The sequence below is a fragment of the Ptychodera flava genome, chromosome 5 (assembly GCF_041260155.1).
Source record: "Ptychodera flava strain L36383 chromosome 5, AS_Pfla_20210202, whole genome shotgun sequence".
Taxonomy (NCBI): domain Eukaryota; kingdom Metazoa; phylum Hemichordata; class Enteropneusta; family Ptychoderidae; genus Ptychodera; species Ptychodera flava.
In genome coordinates, this window is record NC_091932.1 from 32,584,430 (window position 1) to 32,608,804 (window position 24,375).

A 24,375-nucleotide genomic window follows, 5' to 3' on the forward strand; every position below is an offset into this window, starting at 1 on the left:
ACTTAATGCCGGATTTGTCATGCCTCTGTCACCTCAGTCCTGTGGTGAAAGAGGTTAGTGATAGCGCCTCCCCTGTGTGGAGTGGGAATATGTTAGTAAAACGATAGTTTGGCCGTTTGAGGGCGCTCTAAATACCATGTACATGTATGAGTGTGACTTGACAGAGACTTTGAATATTAATTGGGATAACATTAAAAAGTCTTTGTTCCAGCTTTTAAATTCAGATAAAATAGTCAGCAATGTGGTAAATGACCTAAACTGGAAGGTGGTGTATCATAGAGATTTAGTCACAGAAAGTTTGGCAAAAATTTTCAAAGTTAGTGATGGGAAATGCCACATCTGTGGGGACGAAGAGACCATTGAACATGCAATTTTTGATTGCAGATATGCAAACGAACCATGGGATAAATGCAGATTGTTCTTATCACTTAAAAAAAATGTCAGTAACTGGAGCAGACATTGATGATTCAATCTCAGAAATAATATTTAGTACTTCTTATGTTGAATACACTAGCTGGAATATACGAAACTCTGTGTTTTGATAAGATAAAGGTTACAATCAGTGCATAAACTCATCAGCCACTATTACCATATCCTGTAATCAATCACAAAATTATTGAAACTTGCTACTTATGCTTGCATACCACTCTATGATAAAGACTAGTTAAACTAAATGACAGCCCTGACTCCCTACTACACACGTAAGCATGTTCAGTTCATATCTGGTTTTCAATCATGGTCCAAAGATGAAAGAACAGTAGTCTATGAATTACAGAAATTGACTTAAGAGGTAAAGCATCTTTATCAACACGTAAGTCGTTTAGACGAATGAGTGAGTACATTAAGCATTGATAGAGGGGAGGATGCAATTTGTTAATGGTTTGGCTTACTGACAAACTACTCTGTTGCACAGATGTATTTATGATCAGAACAGCACATTCTACGATTTAAAAAACATATTTATGAAATATCAGTAATGGCCGAACTCGTCAATCGAATTCTACAAGTGTTTTTTTTTTTTTGAACTTGTGTCACCACATTTATAGTTAAAATTTATTTCTTCGAGATGTATGGAATGTAAAATTGATCATGATCCTCATTGTCATTGTACCAGGGTTAAAAGGTGATGTAAATTCGGCTCTTACTGTGATATATCCTTGGGTGTTTTCATGCGCTAAAATTCATTTATAGAGTCACCGGTCTGTAAGTCTATTTTTACTACTGTATTTCTGGAAAGTTGGCTTTTTGTACGATTTGTGTGGGAAGTACGTCAACAGTTACGAAAAATGCGAGGGTGTTTGGGTTAAATTGTTATTGAGTGTCAGTTTTTCCAGGTTCATAAAAAAGAAATAGAACTACTGATAATGTCATTTAGAAGGGGCTCGCACCATTCATTTCAGATCAGAGCTGTTGATCACACAGTAGTTGGCCTGAGACTATATTCACATTTCAAAATCAGTATTGATCAAGCTCAAAATATTGAAAGCCGTGTTCATAGATAAAATCTTCTCCTTCTACATCGTACATCGAGTCACTGAGTTCACAGAGATACCTTCCCCCTGACTCGCGCTTCATGTTCACTGACACGCATCCGCTTGTCGCCAAACAGCTTGAAGTACACTCCAGGGCGTTGCGCTCGGTGGATGACGAGATGACGTGATTGTTGAGGGCGTGATTCGGCACACGAGGATGGACAAACACAGAGAAATGACCAGGACCAATATCTTTGGGTTCAGCTGTGAAGTGAAGATATAAAATATCGTATATCAGGCAAACTACCTAAAATAACTGAAAATTATTGAGTGTCCTGATTTCTCAGATTACTCTTTGTAAAGTGTTATTGTGATGGTCATGCAAATTGAAACTACATATTTTTGTTAGTATCAAAAAACAGGCTTATCAAGCGCACTTACATAGACATTTGTATGTGACTTCCAAATATTTGAAAATCCCCGGACAAGGTTCGTGGTTGACGTAGAAGGACCATTGTATCGGAACAGGGCAGCTGTTGCGGTTCGTACAGAGACCGCGGACTGTTGGTAAAACCTCAGTTGTAACACAATCTGTTCTCGATGCCATCGCAGTTACTCCACTTCGAGAGGCACACACTGTGTTGCCTGGGGAATACAAAAAGATTAAATCATTTGTGAGCACAAGTGTAATTGTATCTCTCTCTCTCTCTCTCTCTCTCTCTCTCTCTCTCTCTCTCTCGTAAGAAACAGCACAGTCTCCTTCGGTCCAACAAATAAGACAATAATAACGATGACCTGTATGGTATCTGATATACATTACCTTCTGTTCGTCCGTAGTTGGCATCAGTAACTCTGACAAGATAGCCAACTGGGCATGATAGTAACAGGTCATCCTGATCTTCGCACGAGTAAAGTGAAAGGTCACCATGCGGGCGGGTATCTGTAGAATGCAACATTTGTAGAGATGATTGCGTCGCCTTGCTTACATGTACTTGGTCGCTATATCCCTATATATCATTGCTTTCGATTGGCTCTGATACCTGGTGCAATGCCTCCGCTTTCGGATGGTTTCCTTCACTAACTTCGTTCAAGAGAAATACGCAAAAATAATGTAGATGACCAATGCATGTCGCAGACATATCAGATTATATCTGTCTGTACATTTCTGAAAAGTCACAAACACGCTTCAAAATACATTGCCCTAAGATTATGTTTTTTATTATCTTAAACCTGAATTGAAACATTTAATTACTAGTATTATACATGTGCATGCCATAGATAAAGGAAACTGAACAAGTTTTGATAAAACTGCTCTTGCTATCAAGTGAACGGATAATACAAAGATACACATAATCCAAACACCACACAGCCAAGAGACGTATTGTACTTGTAAGCTATCACAAAAGCTGTTGTTTTAATGGATCCAATATTGTTATTTATACGTCTGCATGCCGGAACAAAGCTTTTTGGCGCCGGTTATCTAGCTTTTGTGAGAAGACAGCGGTCTTTATCGACATGTTTCACTCGCTGTATAGCTACAGCAAATTAATCGTGTGCTAACCTGTGCAGTCGAAGATGACGCGAAGATATTTTGAAACACCAGGACAGGGATCCCCGCCTAAGATGCTGGCATCAACCTGGATTTAAATTGGAAAGTCCAAAATTACAAAAATGATAACAGAATGGTGTTAATCAATTAAGAAGATGCAGTTTTAATTCATCCCACAACACTTGGCAATATATTCGCGGCTATGAATGCATTTTGACAAATTACAAGTGGTACCTACATGCACTTGTTTGCTGTCATAGCATACCTGAAAACGCGAATAAAGGTAAAGAAATCGCTCTCTGACATTGATGTGATTAATACCGATTAACTTTGTCCAGAAAGAATTACGTCCCGTATTCTAGCAAGGACTCTGCTAGCGGACTTACCTGAATTGTGCAGTGTCGTTTTCCATCACAGTATTGCTTAACAAGGGTTAGAGTGTTAGCATTGACACAAGTTGTACTACTTGTATTATACAGGTCAATTCTGCAGAGGGTACTGCTCGTACGACCGTAGTTGGCATCTGCGATGACTATATACTCGTCATCATTACACCCAAAAGACAGAACGTTTTCATATTCCTCGCAGGCATAGACTTCTAGGCTACCATTGTTTATTAGTTGATCTGCAAATATAAGGAGGTATTTAGTATACGATGAACTTTATGAGACGATGTTGTTTAACACGTACTTAAACCAAGACATGCATAGATGGAACTTAATTTTAATGGCGTTTACAAGTTCTGACTTTAAACATTTACTGCGCATTTCAACGAATGTTACACATCAATGCTTCATATTCATTCATTCATTCATTCATTCTAATTCAAATTTTACTATTTGATCAAACCTGCAGTATTGACGACAGAAACATACCACTGCATGTAAACTCCACATCCAAGTACTTCTCTTCGTCCTGTCCACATGGTAGTTCCTCCAAGGCGGAGTCACTAACTCCAACGCTGCAACTATGTTTAGAGTTGCACTGATCTTGAATAACGTCTGATACGTCTATTGAGGAACAGTTGTAGTCTGAAATAAAGTAAAATCAGCAATTTAGAAGCTCGTACGATTAGGTAATCACATCTACCTATTGAACTAAAATCACTTAGTTATATGTTTGTTTGGTATATCATAATATGTAAAATTATTGGCAAGTCACTCATGTCACACGATGATAAAGCCATCGACTTCTTGCAATAATCATGCTAAAGTTCAGTTTAGGTTTATAATATTATACGTTCCTTTAGAAATGAACTCACCACTGTACACTTGAACTTCACACACTTGTAGTGACGTCGTTCTATGGAGAACTTGTAGGCTAACATAAAGAGCTTGGATGGCACCACCACAATATACATCGACCGTAGTGTTAGCTTCCATCAAACTTATGACGTCACCGCAACGATCGTTTTCATCAATAGATGAATGCTTCCCTGCCCTCACTTCCAAACCATTCATGCTGTGACCTTCAAGGTTTCAAGTTATAAACATGTTTGTGGATATTGAATCAGAGTCTTTGCAAACGTATACCACACACTGAGCGGCCTCCCTTTTAAGTGTATCCTTTTAAAAGTTGTTTTAAAATGTTTCAAATGACAAATATTTCAGTTTCATTTCGCGTTAAAGTTGTGGCAAGGCATATCCACTACACTGAGAATGAAATACTGTTAGTCCAGACTATATGATCTGTTTATTGGAAAGTTATATGCAAACATTTTTGCTGTGTGCTGTACATAGCAGTGGAGCAAACAGCATACAGAGTACAACTGTAAGTTGTTGTGGGGGACTGACTGTATATAGGTGGTTTGCACCTGTACCCAGTCACCAAATCCTCAGCGGACTCTTTTTTCAGTTGTTTACTGCGGATAAATCTTAATAGCTAAAAATCAATAAAAAAATAAACTGATACAAGATGTATTAGGGCATGTTCTCACCATTCAGGTTTTCCGGAATTGTGATCGCCACCCTTGTCACAGGGTAAAGGTCACCAAGATTAACCTTCCACCAGGGCTGCCATTCAGTCTGTGTCCTAATACATGTATGGTCAGTCCAATAGCTTGATGTAAATCCATCCACTGCTTTATCTGCTGATGTCGACCCATCGTATACACTGCTCTGGGTTGCCGGTTTTCCCTTTGCAATATTGTCTGCTGGAATGCCCACGTTTACATTGTTATTTCAAGTGAAATAGTTTTATTGACTTGTTCACAAACCAACTTGTTCATAAGTTTCACTTAAAATCAAATGAGTAAACTAGTCAAGTATTTTTTAATATGTCTTGCCCTGCTATTAGTTGGTACATCATAAAAAGAACAGCTTTATATGAGCATACAAATATACGACATACTGAGCACCTTCATGCTTTGAGATTCAACCATTTCTCCTATGCAATGTGATTCTTCATGATAACTGTCTGATATTTACCTCCGTACAAGTCACTTCTATTATTGGACTCTTTCAGCCAATACCAGACAATTCCAGGGCTTTCTTCAAATGACTTTATCCAGTGTGATGATGTCTGACTACAATTTGGACAAATCACCGCTCCCCACTGACTATCACTGTCAGAAGACGTCGTCAAGATGACTGAGCTCCCGTCACTGCTTATCCATGGCAGGTAATCTTGCAGACTTGTATTCGTAGTTGTCCAGTTTCCGAAGCGTTCTGTCAGGGTACTGGCTTGAGGTGAGCTTCCCGTCAAGGTGGAGTTATCGGACGCTTTCCAGATACCTCCCCAGTAACCGCGGCTACTGGCTTCCAGACGATACTGAGAAAGTGGAACATAGTGTGGAATAGGATAAATAACTAGTATTGGTTTTCTCTCAAGGAGATTAATAGCAAGGTCATGTGATCAATGTTTGAGTCTTTGGCTGCAAAGATGAATGGCTTCCACGTCCTATCATGTGTATAATGATGTTGCAGTTGGTTTTTGTCAAATCTTTCAAACATTGTTTATTATAAACTGTATTTCTAGTTTATAAACTATACCTTCCTTATCAGATAGATATGAGGTTATAAGCAACGCAATTTTAATCGCTCCAAAATATGGAAACATTTTTTCCGTTATGTTTATCGTTTTTAGGTTTTTAGGGTTTTGTTTGCTTCCTCTGATTTTTTTCTGACAGATTCCTATTCCCTGTTTTCAAAGGATCATAATTTTTGGGTCTTGTGGAAATTACGGTGACGGTTCAAAGAATGGTTTCATTTTACTCTCAAGTTTAAAATGAACACTGCTTAAGATCGTACGTGATTAAAGAAATCGACTCTCACAAAGTACAACAATCTTCAGGAAGCCCTTGGTTTTTCACATTTTCCATTTGTTTGCGTAACGTGTTAAATCGATCTACACCGGCATTGCATTAAAAGGAATGTATATCAATGGGTACCATAAATGTGTTTCCTGTTCCAGCAGCTGCAATTATGGAGTCCCCGTAAGTCAGAATCGAGTAATCACTGTCCATTGAGGGCGTATCAGAGTTATGCAGCAAAACTGAGTATTCTGCCCACGCTGATTGGTTGACAGTTGTCAGCAGTAAAGTCCAACCACCTCCATTCCTCGTCATATCACAGTACACATTCATCAGTTGACCTTCGACCTCGATTTCATAAATCCCATCATTAACAGCCTCACCAAGCGACCGCCTCTCGATAAAGTGTTGTTGGCAGGATAATTTGGGGCTTGACATGCTGTAGCTTTCTAAAGAAAAAGAGTTTCCACACTGTAAGTTCCTGTAACACCACGCATGCATGACTACAGTATAAAACCTTTGCATTATAGGAAATTGGAAAAATATCAGCCAAAACCTCAGCAAACTCTGTCTTACCAAAACCGCTTTACATTCTTACCTTTCACCACAGAGCACTCTTTCGAATAGCTATCAGAAACCTGGTAAGTTGCTTTGGTTACATTTATGAAGTGGTTCTGTCCTGTGCAGGCAAATGCAAGGGTGTGTCCACTGCAGCTTCTGCCAGATTTAGACGCCGTTCTTGAACCTGCGATGATGAAAGTAAACGTGATATCGCCTGTTGAGAACACAATGATGGACCCTAGGTCCTGAAAACGTTTGCATTCATGCTTCAACTTGCTAAAAGCATCGACTGTTGTAGGTTTAAGAAAAAAAGAATCTGGTTGATGAATGCCAACAATTACCTTTCTATTATCATTTATCGAAATAGCTTAATAGTAAAATTAGTATATAATTAAGACATACCTCTGATTTCGGCAATGCACGAAAAGGTGATGGTCAGGTATTTGTATACACCAGAACACGGGTCAGCCAAGTCGTTCTTTATATGCGACGCAACATCGATCACACACTCCTTGCTATTGTCACACAGCAAAGTAACAATGTTCATGGCTTCAGAGCCGCTTCCGTTACAGTTGTCGTCATAGTTGTGCCCAGGATAGCTGGCTGGACATACATAGCCACCCTCACTACGTCCATAGGTGGCATTTATCACATTGATGTAACCATGGCCACACGTTATCTCTATCTGTTCATCTTCACACGCTACGGCTGTCTGTTGAAGGTCTAGATCTAGACAAAAGTGGAAAGACCCTATGCATTAGGTAGACAGAAATATGTTTGAACGAACATTCATATCTTCACCTGGACAAAGTAACCAAAATCATGTTTGCAACAATTTTAGTCTGAAATGCTTCTCATGAAAATATTTATTTCAGAGTAACATTTAAAATACTAAATTTGTTAATTTGCCAACAAGGCATTTTCTGTCTTCTCCAGTTTTTTTATTTGTTCAAAATATATGAAGAAAGTAATCCGTGTATCCAGTGAACATCACTTGGTAGAAAACATGCTGAATTCGGTAATCATCTGAAAAAATATTGACGTGCAATATTCCACCAATAAATCTCGATATGAACATCATGTGCGCCCTCACCATAATGCACTTGAACTTCACAAAGACTCAAAGCATCATTGGTGTGAATGCTGACGTAGCGTCCAGACAATGGTGTCAGGCAGTAAACATCTATCACACTGCTTGAAGAATTAATGACGCCACAAAGTGCATTCTGGGATATATTGGTATCCACACCGATCCTTATGGAGGAACCAACGAGGTGCTGGCCTAAAACAGGACAATACTGAAAACATCAGTGAAACCGCAATGATTTAAACAAAACATTCGATTCGGTTCAGTTCAGTACAATTTTTCCTGGTCAAAGATATATTTTAGCTAAAGGAAACTGACTACAATTCTCATGAGGTGGAACATCAATTGATTTTTACATTTTTGAAAGACATTTTAAAGTTGATGCAGGCCTAAGTTATAATATCTTACCACAGCAATCATTCCCATTTATTATGGTTACCCTGGTGACATCAAAAGCGACGCCGAGATCAATCATCAACCACAGCTCGCTACCTGTCGTCTGATTGGTTTGATTTGTCGAAATACACGTGTTGGGCAGCCATGTTGATGACGTCACGCCATCGACTACAACAGACGGATCAGTTCCAGCTACTGGAGAGAAGCTCATAGAAACCTGTCTGTAGAGGGCCCAATTTCCTCCTACAAAGACGAGTTGAAAGAGAACATGTAAGCTTATTGTAACAAAAACTAAAACACGAATTTACATCACATGTGGAATAAACTTTTAAGTTTAAATTCATAGAAAGTTAAAAATAGCAAGTGAAACAGTACTTGTCACATTGTAAATATATTGTTTGATTGGTTGGTCGGTTGGTTGATTGATTGATTGATTGATTGATTGATTGATTGATTGATTGATTGAGAGATAGAAAGATCACGGATATTGGTCTTAAACTATACCGTCTTTGGACGATGGACAGTAAGCTGAGTTGTAAACTGTAAATTAAGACAGTGATAACAGATAAAGAGATAAAATGAACAAGACACGATATGCATGACGATGTTTTTCCGTCTTCAAAAAGCAGATGATTTTCTTAAAATCTGATATAATTTTGTTTTACATTTATATCATCCTCATATTGATCAAGTGTAACATTCCGTTACGTACCGAACGATTCACAGGTGTAGGCTATGTCGATATACTTGGCAACGAATGGACACGGATCGATGGTGACGTCATAGAATAAAGTGTTCAGCATGCATGCATGTTTGTTGTCACAATTCTGTTGGATGATTGCCAAGAATGAATCGTTGTCACTGAGCGTACAATTTGTTTCATTCTGTAGATGCTGACCCTCAGTGTAGCACAGACCTAAATAAACATAAATAATATTTAATGAACAATGACAATATCATTGAAAATTCAGTGGTGTGGTAAATTCATAAATTTAGATATTTAAGAAGACTGAAGCAATAGACAGTTAAAGTTGTGAAAGAAACAACATCAGCAGTAGTAAAATATTGATAGGAAACAAACTGAAGACCAAGATGGGTTAAAGGTTGTTTCAAAGGTATTGGCCATACTGTGCTCTACAACTGGTACCTGCCATGTATCTCCGATATTTTAATTTATAATGTGAAGTGATCACATCATAAAGGCATATGTCGTCATTTGTTCTCCTTGCAAGAAAGGTATTTGAATGCACAATGGACGTTAGATGTCATGACAAGATCAGTTTGGTTTCCTCAGTATCATGTCAGAAAATTATTGCATATAGCACCAACGGCAACGAAAATAATAATTATGTCAGATTGCCTGCAAATATCCCATAAATAATATTTGACAGAGTCATAGGGTTAGAGTTTAGGAAAATCACTGTGAGTGTTATCCTACCCATCACTCACCTTTCTCTGATCTACCATAAGCGGCGCTGTGTACCTTGATGTAATGATTGTCTTGACAGCCGAACTCAATAGTTTCATTATCACAACCAATAACTTGATGGACTCGATGAGCTGGTAGGTCATCTTTGACACACAATGGTAATTTTAAATTGAAAGGGTGTGAGTCAATTTCATTGTTAGTATGCAGTAGAGAAGATTTTTGAATAAACTTACAAGATCTGAAAATGTACTAAACTGTAAACATCATGCATATTGTTTTGATGACTATTTTACCAAATATTTGTGTCATCTGCGCACCGTTAAAATTGTGTATCGTGAAATACTGGTACGAGATCATAAATGACAAATGGCAATATTCGGTGTCTAAAACATTTGATTTCCAATCCAGGGAGAATGCCGAATTTCATGTTCTGCGGAAAGCATGAGCAGTGTATGGAGTCATTATAGGTGCTGATGAATATTGATGAGCACGAATATTAATAAGCATGAATAATAAATGAACGAATATATTAGATTAATTTGTATTTATTATGATGAGAGTGAAAAGCGAATGAGTAAATATATTATACAGATGAACTGACATTAAATTCACCCTAAGGTGTTAATGAGGTATTAAATATGTTGGTAATATTAAATAGGGGGTAGGTACCAAAAGGTTTAGGAATATTTTATCATATTGAGGCGTATGGCACTATCACATAACTGTAAGTAAAAGTTAATCGTCTCTTACTTGTACACCTATAATTGACGGCTAGATACTTATGAATACCGGCACAAGAAGCAGAACCATCGTAGTTTAGGTCAATGTCCAAAAACGTTTCGGAGACATGAAGTTCGCAGTTTCGTTTGTTTCCACATTGTCGAGACAATCGATCCAACAAGGCGTCCTCATTGTATGTACAGTCTGTATAAAATGATAACCAAACAACATGAATGAGAACATTGTTGACCTAGAAAACGCAGTACATGTGAGTTATATACTTAAGCTTACATACACCCTTCCCAATCTCTGGTTCAGGCATTAGTGGATATGTGAAGTGCTAGCTAATACTTTGTCAATTTTCATTTCTCCATGGAAATTTTTATCAAGTGGATAAATTTCCTATTAGATAAATCTTGTGAGAACGTAGAACTTTTGAATTGTTTGAAATACTATGGCAACGCGGAGGAACATGTAACATTATTTCAGGTGGTACACAATGTGCCACGTCTATCATGATATTACCAGTATTATATGTTTACGATAATTGTGCATTATATCGTTTGTAATTTTTTTAATAACCGAAATATACCGCTTACTAAGTGTGTGGTCATCACCAGCAGTGGTACACACTTCACTTCGATGGCTACCATAGAATGCCCTTGTGATTTCTACGTATAATCCTCTTGGACAGCTGAATTTTAAGACATCGCCTTCACAACCTGTGACACTTCCATCTTCTTCAGTAGCTGCAAATCCTGAATTAAACCATGAACACAAAAGCTAAAAATTCGTAATAACGAAAGGGTCAGTATTTACATGTGCTTTGCTTTACTTTCAGATATAGGAATTCGAGTCACGGTATGTTTGGATTTAGAGAAGTCAACAGTATATTTTCAGAGTGAACTCCATCTGGTGTTAAAAATGTGCCTGAAATCGCAAATAGGCCAAAAATGAAAATTGCAATGCATTGCAATTGATGCATAACAATTAAAAATCAAAATACTGGGTCACGGAAGGCAAATCAAAGTATGTTTTTACATTTAAGAAAGCTAAGGACACTTCCATTTATAAGCACCATTCTGAAAACTTTCAGCCTCTCTCGAGATACCCCGTCAACTGTCGTGAATATCACTATTAATTTATAATTTCTTTCAGGCATACAGAAGAAATGCATCTGTAACATACCTTCCTGTTCATGAAATGTCTTTGAGACGAACCCATTCTCCAAATCACCGACTACGCATGTGTAGTAGCCACTGTCATTTAACAAGGGACTGAAATTGATTGTAGAAGTTATGACGTATGCTGACGTATTAAAATTCTGGACTATCGCATTATTTGGAGGTGTGTATGGTTGACCATTTTTCTCCCACGTGATGCTTGGTGTTGGAAACCCCGCCGCCATGCATGATAGTGACCCATTCTGGTTGTACTGGTTGTAGCTTGTATTCCCAAGAAAGTGGATGAAATAGTCTCCAGCTGAAAAGGGGCGAATTGAGTGAAGTTTTACCACTTCTGAATAGAAATAATATACCTGATGTGCAGGAAAAAAATTATTTCCAAACAGTAGTTTTTGACTGACTTTGAAAATTAACTGACTTAAACGATAAAACTCATATGCACAAAATGATGAGTCACGCTTGCGTCCTGAACTCGTAAGTTAGTACAGAAATATAATCAAACACTTCATGTATCTGATATTACTTTATGAAATTGAAATGAATTCATTTACCTGTTTGTGTGCAGCCATAGAATTCAGCCCGTAGAGCAATGCTGTCGTTCCAACTCAGTGGATTAATTCGAACGTGGCTAGCAATCATGGGATCTGTGATGTAATTGTACACGATGGAATCTTGGTCGGTGTTACCGCTAAATAACTGAAAAAATGTACAACATGTGCACTTTGGTAAATTTAATTTAGGATTTCGACTAAAAGTTTATATTCACAAGATGCAGAAAATTATATGTCTGTTTTACTTTTACGAACATGATGTTTACAATATTTTGCTCAAGGTTTATTATGTAAGTTGTGTCACAAAAGACTTAATTAAAACAATAGTACAATGTCTTCGGTGAAACTTAAACATACAAAGTTATCCCTCTATTTGGCATAAGTTAATTACTGTTACGATAACAAACATTACATATGTGCAAAATCATAATTGCCTTATTAAATTCATGGTTTAGAATGCATTTCATTGTGCATACTTCTTTCTCATTTGTTGGAAGTTTTGCTAAGATGAGACATTAAGCAATTTTAAAAAGTGCAAAGCTATACGATTCGAACATAAAACTTGAAGCAAGAGCGAATTATCGAACAAAAAAGAAGGATATCGTCACTCACTCGTTCGTGTCCATCTTCTATGTACACTTGCCACGGGTAACCCGGGACTTTGGACAGTAACTTGTACTTTTTGACCCAGCTGTGGCGTATAGGGTGACCCTGTGTGGCTATTTTCCTGATCCTAACGATGCTATCGAAGTCAAACTGTATCCATTGTTGGTCGTTACTGACAGCGGGCATCCACGCACCATAGACGTTACGAAGACGGGCATAGTGAACGAAAGCATCTAGGTTGAGTTTAGTCGAGCTGGCGGTGATCTGACTGTCTAAGACGAAGCCTCTCTCAACGCCTAAGCGATCAGCACAGTCTGCAAAACCCAAAAACAATTTCATATGGCGACGTCTGGAACTTCTGATAACTCATCATTATCAATGACTCATTAAAAATAAACGCATCAGGATTCTTTCGAAAGACGAACGGAGGATATTGGAAATGTTTCAAATTAAACTGGGATCAATACTATGGAAAGTGAAAACAGTAATCGTTGAAGAAAGTATTATATGAGGAGGTCATATTTTGAGGATTACTGCAGTGTTTCTCTGAAATAATATGTGAGTTTTCAGCAAATTTAAACGGAAGTGAAGGAGGGCGCTTCACTTAGAGAGTGGCTTGTACAACAGTACTGGCCAAAAGAAATACATGCAATGCTTTTGTTAAACTTTATCCCTCTGATCGAGTATGGATGGACAACGGTCAAAGTTTCATAAAAAGTGGATATGTACCAGACTCCAAAGGGCAGATATTCTCAATACTTCATCATACCTTGGAAACAAATAAAGTTGTTGGTATCTTGGCACGACGTTGTTGACCACTGGTATCCATGGTTACTACTCAATACCATGCATTCGTCACTCGAATCAGTTACACTGCCAGGGTTGTAGTCAGTGAAGTTAGAGTTTGTGCCGTCAGTCCACTCACAGAGCCCACTAAGCTGATTGATTTTACAGCCAATGTAGAAATCGCTGTTGCCATAGTTACCGCCTTGTTTCATGAGAAAAGTAGCTGAAGCAGAAGGTCGCATTCATTGGTCAATGCACATGTTTCAACCACAATTGGAATCAGACAAAGATCCCTAAAGTTGGTAGAGATAACCAAAACCTGTCCAACTGCAGTGCAAATGCTACGGCTTGGCTGCATGAGACATGGACATGAGAAAAGTAGTTGAATTCGAAGAAGATGCAAGTTCCTTTATCTATTACGGTTAGAAAAATCTAGATTTACCAACGTTTCGACTCCGCGCAGGGCATCTGCAATAATTGTAGCCCTTGGTTGGTGGGGATTGGGCTTCTGTCGTGCGGCTCGCGCCTTGCCCCAACCAGGGCTACAATTTCTCCCTATACTTGCTAGTGTAAAAGCTGCAGTGCGGATCTACACTGCATGGTCAAGGCACACACGGGGCCGCATTATTAGAGAATCTCGCCTTACCGTGTGCAAATTTCACTATAATCCTGCTCCCGGATAATGTTAGAGCCTTTGTAACTCCTATCGATGGTCAACTTTACTCCTTGCAGCTGAAAAATGACAGTTTAATGACTCAGGCGCGAAGTCAATTCGAACTGGACCGCCGTCGTTGAACTCTGTACCCAGCCGACTTGTACCATTACATTTTAGGGGTGGCCGACAGGTGTGAGGGAGCTGAATGAGCATGCTAACGGGTAGCCCTTCACTGCCTCCGGAGCCAAAGCCGGACACTCTTGCCATACTCGTAGGACTAGTTTATGGGATTGAAAGGGGTGGGTAATTTTCATGACAATATATAACTCTTGGTGAATAAAGAGAGATACTTTTGCCGAAGTTCAACTACGCATTTTAATTAGTTCAATAAATCCTGTGATCTATCTTCCCAACTTTCTCAAATATGTTACGTACCAATAAATCCTACACGGGAACGGGTCATTTGAAGCAGTTAGAACTTTGTGTCCATGCACATTGTTCAGAGGCGTGTGCCTAAGTTAAACTCCATAACTAGTTCAACTTTCACAACTAAGTTCAACCATCCACCTCCATGGTACAACTACATTTACAAGATGCCGCTGTTGTTCAATGTGGAACGACTTCCTCCAATCTGATTAAAATCAGATGTAGAGTACGGCGACGTCTTCTTATGCGTACGCGGTATTCTCTCGCTGTCGCGTAGTGAGAGGCGACAGCGACTCGGAGAGAATACCGCGTACGCATAAGAAGACGTCGCCGTACTCTACACCTGATTTTAATCAGATTGACTTCCTCCATCCGTTTGCTCATGACTACTTCAATAATGCAGTGTTTATCAATTTAAAATTTCGGCATTTTCTTGTCTGTCAACATACATCTTAATGATGAAGTAGGCCGGGTTGTATGAGGATTTCTTTACAGCATTTTCACATCTGTGCTTTTTCATGGATACATCTTTCTTTTTGTAACAAATTCCTTGTAATCAGCATGTTTTACATACATGCTTTGATATTGACCTCAGCAGTTTTTGAATAAATCTGATAAAATTTGAAGCACCGAAGTAGTAGTAGTCACAGTACAGTAGTAGTATCTATTTAAAGCTTCCCATTTTTACACAAAGTTGAGAATGTTCCAGACTAATTAAACTCATGTCATGATGAGTGTGGGGGAAAATGACATACATAACATGATCAAAAACAGAAGTGGACCAAAAATGGACTCCTGAGATACACCGCACCAATCGACAAAACATGAGCGTGTACACCTAAATAGCTAACATTGACTTCTTCCTGTAAGGTCTGATCGAAACCACTTCAGTGACAAATCAGAAAACATGTACACAGAAAGTTCGCTCAGCAAAATGTTATGATCAACGATGAAAAAAATCTTTAAGTATATCTAAAAACAATTATCTTCATCTATATTCTGTAAAAGTATAGACCCTTGTCAGTTAACTTGTCTAAAGCAATGTGACAAGAGTGATGTTGTCTGATGATTGTGAGTTGTGACAAAAAAGATTAAATGCATAAAACTGTAAAAACTAATATAAACATGTTTTTCTAGTATTTTAGATAGAACTGGTAGAAGGGAGATAGGCCTATAGTTGTTAACATCACTCTTAGAGCCTCCCTTATGAATCGGAACTATTTTAGCACATTTGAAACAGTCGGAAAATGTACCACTATAAGCTTCAAGATTAAAAAGAGTCGCGAATATTTGTCAGACATTTCACCACTTTACAGCTCTGGCAAGCGCTAGTCTGGCTCGAACTTCGCTACTAGATGATACTAGAGTTTGTTAATTAGGCGGGTAAATATCCGATATATATCGAAGATTTTATAGCCTTAGAGATCTATATCGTATAGTATAGTAGCCGTAAATATCGATTGGATATTTTATAATTATATTGCGGTGTCCTCTTGTTGTCAGAGCATCTGTATAAAATGGCAAAGACGAGACGACAGACTTTGCATTGCGTGAATATCTCTTTCACTTCTCAGGAAATAAAGATGGCAAGTTCTTCAATGGTCACTGGTCTCTCTTTGCTTTCAGCGATAGTGGTATTCTAGCAGTAATTGAAAAGGAGCAAACAGTCCTATGACCTTTTTCAATCCTCCGAAAAGATAGCGTTAAAATAACAACAACTATACTGCCACTAGCGCGCTACTGTACTGCTAGTGCCACCGTTTTCATTAGTCCCTCACACCTGTCGGCCACCCCTAAAATGTAATGGTACAAGTCGGCTGGGTACAGAGTTCAACGACGGCGGTCCAGTTCGAATTGACTTCGCGCCTGAGTCATTAAACTGTCATTTTCAGCTGCAAGGAGTAAAGTTGACCATCGATAGGAGTTACAAAGGCTCTAACATTATCCGGGAGCAGGATTATAGTGAAATTTGCACACGGTAAGGCGAGATTCTCTAATAATGCGGCCCCGTGTGTGCCTTGACCATGCAGTGTAGATCCGCACTGCAGCTTTTACACTAGCAGGTATAGGGAGAAATTGTAGCCCTGGTTGGGGCAAGGCGCGAGCCGCACGACAGAAGCCCAATCCCCACCAACCAAGGGCTACAATTATTGCAGCTCCGCGCAGGGCATCTTCTTCAGGGTAGGAACTAATGAGACCCTTGTTTTAACCGCAGGCCAATCCATGGCCAGAAGTCGGGATTTTTTCATTTTAGACATTTTTACATTTTAGTAGTGCATGTTTGACACGTTAGGTCGGAACTACCGTGACCAAAAAAGCCAAACTTGCAAACCTATCGTGTATCGTGCAGACCCGACATATCCGCACCTATCGTTTCTAAAATGTCTAACGTGTATGTCAGGTCGGAACTAACGTGTCTAAAATGCCAAACGTGCCAACCTATCGTGTATCGTGCACCGGGATCGTGCAGACCTAACGATAAAGAACCTATGTCCAACATGTATAGCATTTTAGGGCGTACAAATAAGTCCTATTCTATCATGCCAATCGTGCAAACCTATCGTGTATTGTGCACGCCAAACATAGATGCACCTATCGTGCCTAAGTGTCTAACGTGTATGTCATGACTACGACTGTGGTACCATTCGACTTATCTAGACATACATGTTAGACATTTTAGACACGTTAGGTCCGTACACGTTGGTTCAGCACGTTACACGATAAGTTTGCACGATTGGCATGATAGATTTTGACTGGTGGACAACCTAAAATGACATACACGTTAGACATTTTAGACACGTTAGCTACGTAAATCTAAGGTCGGCACGTTATACGATATGTCTCAAGATTCACGTGATGGCCTACAAACATGGTAAGGTTTAACTCTATCATGCCAATCGTGCAAACCTATCGTGTATCGTGCAAACCTAACGTGTACGGACCTAACGTGTCTAAAATGTCTAACGTGCATGTCATTTTAGGTTCTCGACATGGGTCAAAATCTGTCATGCCAATCGAGCAAACTTATCGTGTATCGTGCAAACCTAATGTGTACGGACCTAACGTGTCTAAAATGTCTAATGTGTATATCATGACTGTACCATTCAACTTATCTGGAGACCCTAAAATGACATACACGTTAGACATTTTAGACATGTTAGATCCGTACTCGTTAGGTATGCACGATACACGATAGGTTTGCATGATTGCCATGATAGATTTTGACTCGTGGACAACCTAAAATGACATACACGTTAGACATTTTAGACACATTAGCTCCGTAAATCTTAGGTCGGCACGTTATACGATATGTCTCAAGATTCACGTGATGGCCTACAAACACGGTAAGGTCTAACTATATCATGCAAATCGTGCAAACCTATCTTGTATCGTGCAGACCTAACGTGTACGGACCTAACGTGTCTAAAATGTCTACCGTGTATGTCATTTTAGACTCTCAACATGGGTCAAAATCAATCATGCCAATCATGCAACCTATCGTGTATCGTGCAAACCTAATGTGTACAGACCTAACGTGTCTAAAATGTCTAACGTGTATATCATGACTGTACCATTCAACTTATCTGGAGACCCTAAAATGACATACACGTTAGACATTTTAGACAGGTTAGATCCGTACTCGTTAGGTATGCACGATACACGATAGGTTTGCATGATTGCCATGATAGATTTTGACTCGTGGACAACCTAAAATGACATACACGTTAGACATTTTAGACACGTTAGCTCCGTAAATCTTAGATCGGCACGTTATACGAGATGTCTCAAGATTCACGTGATGGCCTACAAACACGGTAAGGTATAACTATATCATGCCAATCGTGCAAACCTATCTTGTATCGTGCAGACCTAACGTGTACGGACCTAACGTGTCTAAAATGTCAAACGTGTATGTCATTTTAGGTTCTCCACATGACTCCAATGTCTATCATGCCAATCATGCAAACCTATCGTGTATCGTGCAAACCTAACGTGTACGGACCTAACGTGTCTAAAATGTCTAACGTGTATGTCATTTTAGGTTTTCAACATCGGTCAAAATCTACCATGCCAATCATGCTAACCTATCGTGTATCGTGCAAACCTAACGTGTACGGACCTAACGTGTCTAAAATGTCAAACGTGCTTGCATTTTAGGTTCTCAACATGGGTCAAAATCTATCATGCCAATCATGCAAACCTATCGTGTATCGTGCACACCTAACGTGTACGGACCTAACGTGTCTAAAATGTCTAACGTGTATGTCATTTTAGGTTCTCCACATGACTCCAATTTCTATCATGCCAATCATGCAAACCTATCGCGTATCGTGCAAACCTAACGTGTACGGACCTAACGTGTCTAAAATGTCTAACATGCAGACTTTTACAGTGTTTAGTCATGCACGTTTGCCTTACACGTTTGGGTTCTATAATGTACAATGGCATACAACTCCCCATAGCACGATAGCTTCAACAATGTGAAACGTGCATTTTTACCAACTACTAGCCATAGCTCAAGAAACTTACTTATTTTAACAGAAAGATCCTTACTAGGTTAGAAGAAAAGGTCAAGATGATTGTGTCACCAGATGTACTGCACACAGAATCAATACCAATTTAAATTAATAATAAATGCAAGGGTAAATCATATTGTCCTTCATCAAAATATTTGAACAGACAGATTTTGTTACACAATACTTCGGTATATTTGATTCCTTGAATTTATTTTGAATAAGTTTACGTCGTCGACCTGACACCTATTTGTCAACTTGTGAGTCAAACTTTTTTGCATTACAATGATCACCTGTTTGGTTGTCCATAACGCTGGCGAGACTCGCAGCTATGCCGTTACAGTATTCGTCAGCGCCGTCAAACGTCAGACTGGAGTCATTAACAAACAGGAAACAACGTCCGCCATTACTCAACCATCCGTCTTGACATTCATCTGAAAAGTGATGAAGAGAAGTATTACAAATATTCCTGCTCCTATATTATCGCTTTGGCCATGCAAAACAGTGTTCTGCCTAGTTATAGAGTACTGCTAAAACAAGCATGACTTGCGCGCCTGTTTTACCATATAAGCATATATGCAAATATGCGGTGACTGAATAACTTTAACACTACTTCTTCCAGCGATTAAAAACCATAGACCCTGGGACGAGATGTGGGATACAAATACCACATAATATAAACTCGTTCCCGGTAGTCTTGTAATGATATGACTGTCATAATCAAATAAATGCTAAAATCTTCATCATTGTCACCAAGCAATTGGTAAGCGATTTGCACAAACATGTTCAAGCATATAGCCCTGCACTTGTCTACACAAATATGTTATTTTATTCAACACTAGCGACGAAGCAGATCAGTAAATACAGTATTGTGGTCAACAGTGCGGTCATTTTTGTTTGCTTGCATTCGACTGAATTTATTTACGAGGGCGTGCTTCGGTAATGGATGCTGGTCTACCGGCCACAAGTCCCATTCGTAATACGTTCAGATTTCACACCATGATGACATCATTCCTTTGTAGGATTCCTGTTTAAAGAGAGAAAATAGTCACTTTACCTGTGATTGTCATTTCTCGACACAAGTACTTTACGTCAAGATGCTTGTAGTGACCAGGACACGGGTCATTGCCGAACAACGATGTTTTGACTTGGAACCCACAGGAATGATGTCCCTCACATAACGCCTCTATGACATTGGTCGAATTTTCGATTGGCAAACTTAACACAAAGGATATCATAATATTTAGAAAACACTTTAAAATGTAGAGTTGAACACACTAGACATTATTCGCTTTGCTATGAATGGCAGAACATATATTTTGTATAGATAACGTTGGCATAGATTATGATAATACACCCCTCGACTAGTTGATCTCTATGTATGCAATATACCAATATGGAATATATGTCAGTAGCTTGGTTGTTCGTATTGAAATGCTAAATAATAATGCGCAAATGACAACCAAAATGTCGAAGATGTTTGATTCGTTCTTGGGTTCATGTCAGCAGTTGTTGGGTCTTGACGGCGTTTCAGCAAAAGTGCAACGTTGGCGTGTTGGGCAATAAGAATAAACAATTCTTTCGTGTAAAATGTAGATAATGAAACAATATTTTCATGAGTAATCGGCGTTTGTGTTGTTTTATGTATAGGATAGACTCCGTAGCTGTATACTTATGATAGGTATTCAGTTTGTTAGTGTGAACATGAACAAAGTTGCATTAAACACGATTGGAAATAATTTGGGATAATTGGATGGTGAAGTAAGATCGTTTTAACCTGCAAATGTAAGCTCATCTGCTTTTCTTTTTAAGTTACACACTTGTTTTTATGAGTAATTTATAATATTGCAACATTCAGCTCTACGGCACCTAACACTTTTCAGAAATTTGAATATATGAAGATCCAATTATCCCAAATTAATTCCAATCGTGTTATTATTTTCTAACAAGCTGTTCACCATTTGTGTATCCAATGATGATTTTTGCTTTGCATTATATTTAAAGAAGACATTTACTTACATGCAGCCAAAGGTGTTGTTTAGTTCGTTTTGAACGTCGTAACAAACAGAATAGTGAGTTGTTCTTCCATAAGACGCCGACATAATGTCCAATACTCTGTTGTCGTTACACGATAGTTCCATCATGTGATCTTCACAGGCTCTTTGATATCTGGCATTAGCTACAAAAACAAGAAAAACGAAAATTGCATCCAATCTATTCCATTAAACAGTTCATTGAATTTACAACAACAAAGAGTATGTTTATGCCTGACCTTGATGTTTATTCACCTAAAATTGTTGGGAATAGGTTACTCTGAACATTCAGCTAAGAATTCCAACTTCTCAAATCGATCACAGTGCGTCAGAATGATTAGGTTTTTATCTGAAGCATCAAGACAAAACAATCCGGTTATTCATTTAAAAAATGGCATGAACCATACTGCTGTGCGACCGTGACCTCAAAAAAATAGGGTTATCCAAGGGACGGAATGATGTGTCCCTTGAATGATGTTGGAGTTACACCTCGTAAAGTCCTGTAAAATATCTTACCAGTGCACTGATATCGTATTCTGCCATAGAAGTTTGTAGCATTGCACGGACTGCCAAATATGGAAGTATCAGCAGTGACGTCACATGAATTCACATTACTACAAGTTGACAACAAGTCGGTAACATCGCGAGTGCATTTGGTGAGATTTCTAGCAGTGACTTCGATTGATGGACAAATGTTGCTTTCACTGGGATGTCCCCATTCAGCTGAACGAATGGTGACGTTATAATTGTCAGGACAACCGATCTGTACTGTGTCGCTTTGGCAAGCAATGTCAGTTTTCAACTCTGTGCAACAAAGAGAAAACGAATATAGCATCAGTAAAGATATGGCATAACATAATTGATGATTGAACTGCTATTCTGTATCGGTATAGCATCCAGATTGTGCCCTGCAAAGCATGATAAATCAGCAAATATGTAGACCTAGACATTAAATTTATACAGATGTTCTAAAAGTATACATAAGGGTAAATTCGGCAGTTCGTAGAACACTTATCAAGCAGTCACTTGTTCACCAGCTGACATTAATAGCTAGTATTTGTAATTTGCTATTTTTGAAAGCTAAATAAACTAAAATTGCACACGAAAGGTCTGATCTCATTTACAGACTTTAATCTCAGACTTGAAGGATTGTGGTCAACACTTTTGCCGAATGCAATCAACTAAAACACTCAACAATTATTGTCTGACATTTAACAATTTTTGGGAAAAAAAACTATCATCCATTAAAATGCAACATACCAACATCCATTTCACAAATGTAGTTGAACATGGTACTGTCACAATCGGTCGTCTTCCATACCCACAATTCACCTGTGTTGTTCATAATGACACATTTATGTGATGCAGAATTCATTACAGGATGATGGTCGGCCCAGTTTGTGTACTCCATGAATGTACCATCTTCCCAGTCAAAAGCATTGTAACCATGTTGGTCGGTAATTCCAATTATAAATGTATCTGATAAAGAACTCTCTGGCAGAGACTCGATCGATACTTCTTCTTTATGATTCCCGAATGATACCAAATGTGCACCTGGTGACAAACAAATAAGGGCCATGTTAAAATTTACATAATGTTAGATTTATATGACACAGCAATGGCATCGTACAGCATTCCAGATACTACAGTAAGGCACGCTACTAGCTTCTACATGCTATTCATGTATTTGCAAAAAGTGCTGAGCTTTTGGATCTGATAGGTTAAGTACGCAAGATCAACTGTCAAGAAGCACTTTAGCGTCATTGTTTTTAGATACCTGCATAAGAGACTTACACGTATAATTGCGACATACCATTATTTCGACATGCAGTGCTGGCATCCTGCCAAGTTTGGCTCGTATTTGTCATGACAAGGTAACATGACATCCCGTATGGAATCCATCCACTCGGACAATCGTCGTACTCTGTGCGAAATCATTAGAAATGTCTGACCGTCACTTGCCAAATACCAAATAAAATGTTACTGTTTAATTGGTACAAGGGATAAAACTTGCCATTTGCGTATTCATTGTAAAAAGTAGGCTGTTCTGTAAACAGGTCTTATATTTCAAAATTTCATGCTATAATAAAGTATTTCCTGGGACGAAAATCTCCCTTCTATAAACTGTAAAAGATCTTTCCATTTCATGTGGTAAAATCTGCGTTTATGGTGCAAAACTTGAAAAAAAATATTCGAGAGGTCATGTTTACATCTTGCGGTATATATAGAATAAGATGCATTTTAGGAGTAATAAACGGCGATATGGTCTCCGCTATTCTGTCATTTTGTCGTCGTCAGTTTTATGCTTATATCAATCATGGACAGTGATACCGATTTCATGATTACGACCCTTTCGTGTTACCACATAACAGCCACCGGGGACATGACACAGGAGAACAGTATTTACCGTCGGCAGAACACCCATAGGCTTCAATTCTCAGTCCCACTGAGTCGTTTGTCGTGACTTCTGATTTGATGCGTAAATATCTTGACATAAACGGGTATGTATCTGATTCATAAAAGTTTAGCCGTACAGTTTCATTGCTTGCCAACGGCCCGTGGAAAATCTACAATGTGAAGATAATGAAAACGTCAGACTTTCATTACTTCCCCTATAGTTGATGGATTTGTCCAAGATTTCCACAATGGCCATACAGATTCAAAACATGACAGTACGTATCAAAAAATACCAGAGAAATAATGGAAGCAGAAACTCGTAATACGACTTTGTAAAATCAAAAAGACTCTATATGTATGTACCCTTGCATTTGGATGCAATTCTCCTCAGAACCACTTCTCACCATGGTCATTGGAGCTATGCTGGCTTGAAAACCCAGTTACTAAAACCTCGACTTCACAGATAAAAGCATTGTAAGGATATTTCCTTGTTTAATGAAATATCACCACCCTCTTAAAACGACGATCGTGGTGTTATAAACCTATTTATCAGCAGCTGTTGGAGAGTCCAGTTATTATCGTACGAGGAGGGGTTACCTTTACGCTATCGTTACTTCTAAAGTAGTTCCACTCAATTCCATTGCTGCTGTAGTACACGCTGAATCGAGACATTGTCTTTGTTCCATAGGCTGTGTTCACAGCTTGCAGTGCCAGTGCACTCACAGTTTTGGTGTGAAGAAAATCAATCTTTGAAGAAAT

General features: G+C 38.7%; 1 protein-coding gene across 1 annotated transcript; it reads right to left on the bottom strand.

Moving 5' to 3' along the window:
• Positions 1-484: 484 nt before the first annotated feature.
• Positions 485-22,564, bottom strand: LOC139133648 (uncharacterized). The gene is made up of 27 exons (XM_070700397.1): positions 22,480-22,564; positions 21,736-22,023; positions 21,206-21,365; positions 20,244-20,404; positions 19,480-19,620; positions 13,575-13,814; positions 12,812-13,119; positions 12,200-12,344; positions 11,653-11,946; positions 11,064-11,222; positions 10,495-10,668; positions 9,765-9,887; positions 9,028-9,231; positions 8,328-8,558; positions 7,926-8,114; positions 7,235-7,561; positions 6,870-7,046; positions 6,410-6,720; positions 5,448-5,790; positions 4,958-5,170; positions 4,283-4,489; positions 3,897-4,052; positions 3,408-3,646; positions 3,034-3,109; positions 2,293-2,412; positions 1,914-2,117; positions 485-1,736 (listed from the first exon to the last, which is right to left on the bottom strand). Exons 1-27 carry the CDS (start codon positions 22,562-22,564, stop codon positions 1,456-1,458), a joined length of 5,556 nt encoding a protein of 1,851 aa, XP_070556498.1. The 3' UTR covers positions 485-1,455.
• Between the last annotated feature and the right edge of the window lie 1,811 nt (positions 22,565-24,375).

Bases quoted from the DNA above. Each gene is read 5' to 3' on its own strand.
- LOC139133648 (XM_070700397.1), bottom strand. From the start codon at position 22,564: ATGAACAACACAGGTGAATTGTGGGTATGGAAGACGACCGATTGTGAC. The intron at 22,024-22,479 runs GTATGTTGCATT...TTTGTTGCACAG, and splicing joins CATTTGTGAAATGGATGTTG to AGTTGAAAACTGACATTGCT. The intron at 1,737-1,913 runs GTAAGTGCGCTT...TTCACTTCACAG, and splicing joins AGTCACATACAAATGTCTAT to CTGAACCCAAAGATATTGGT.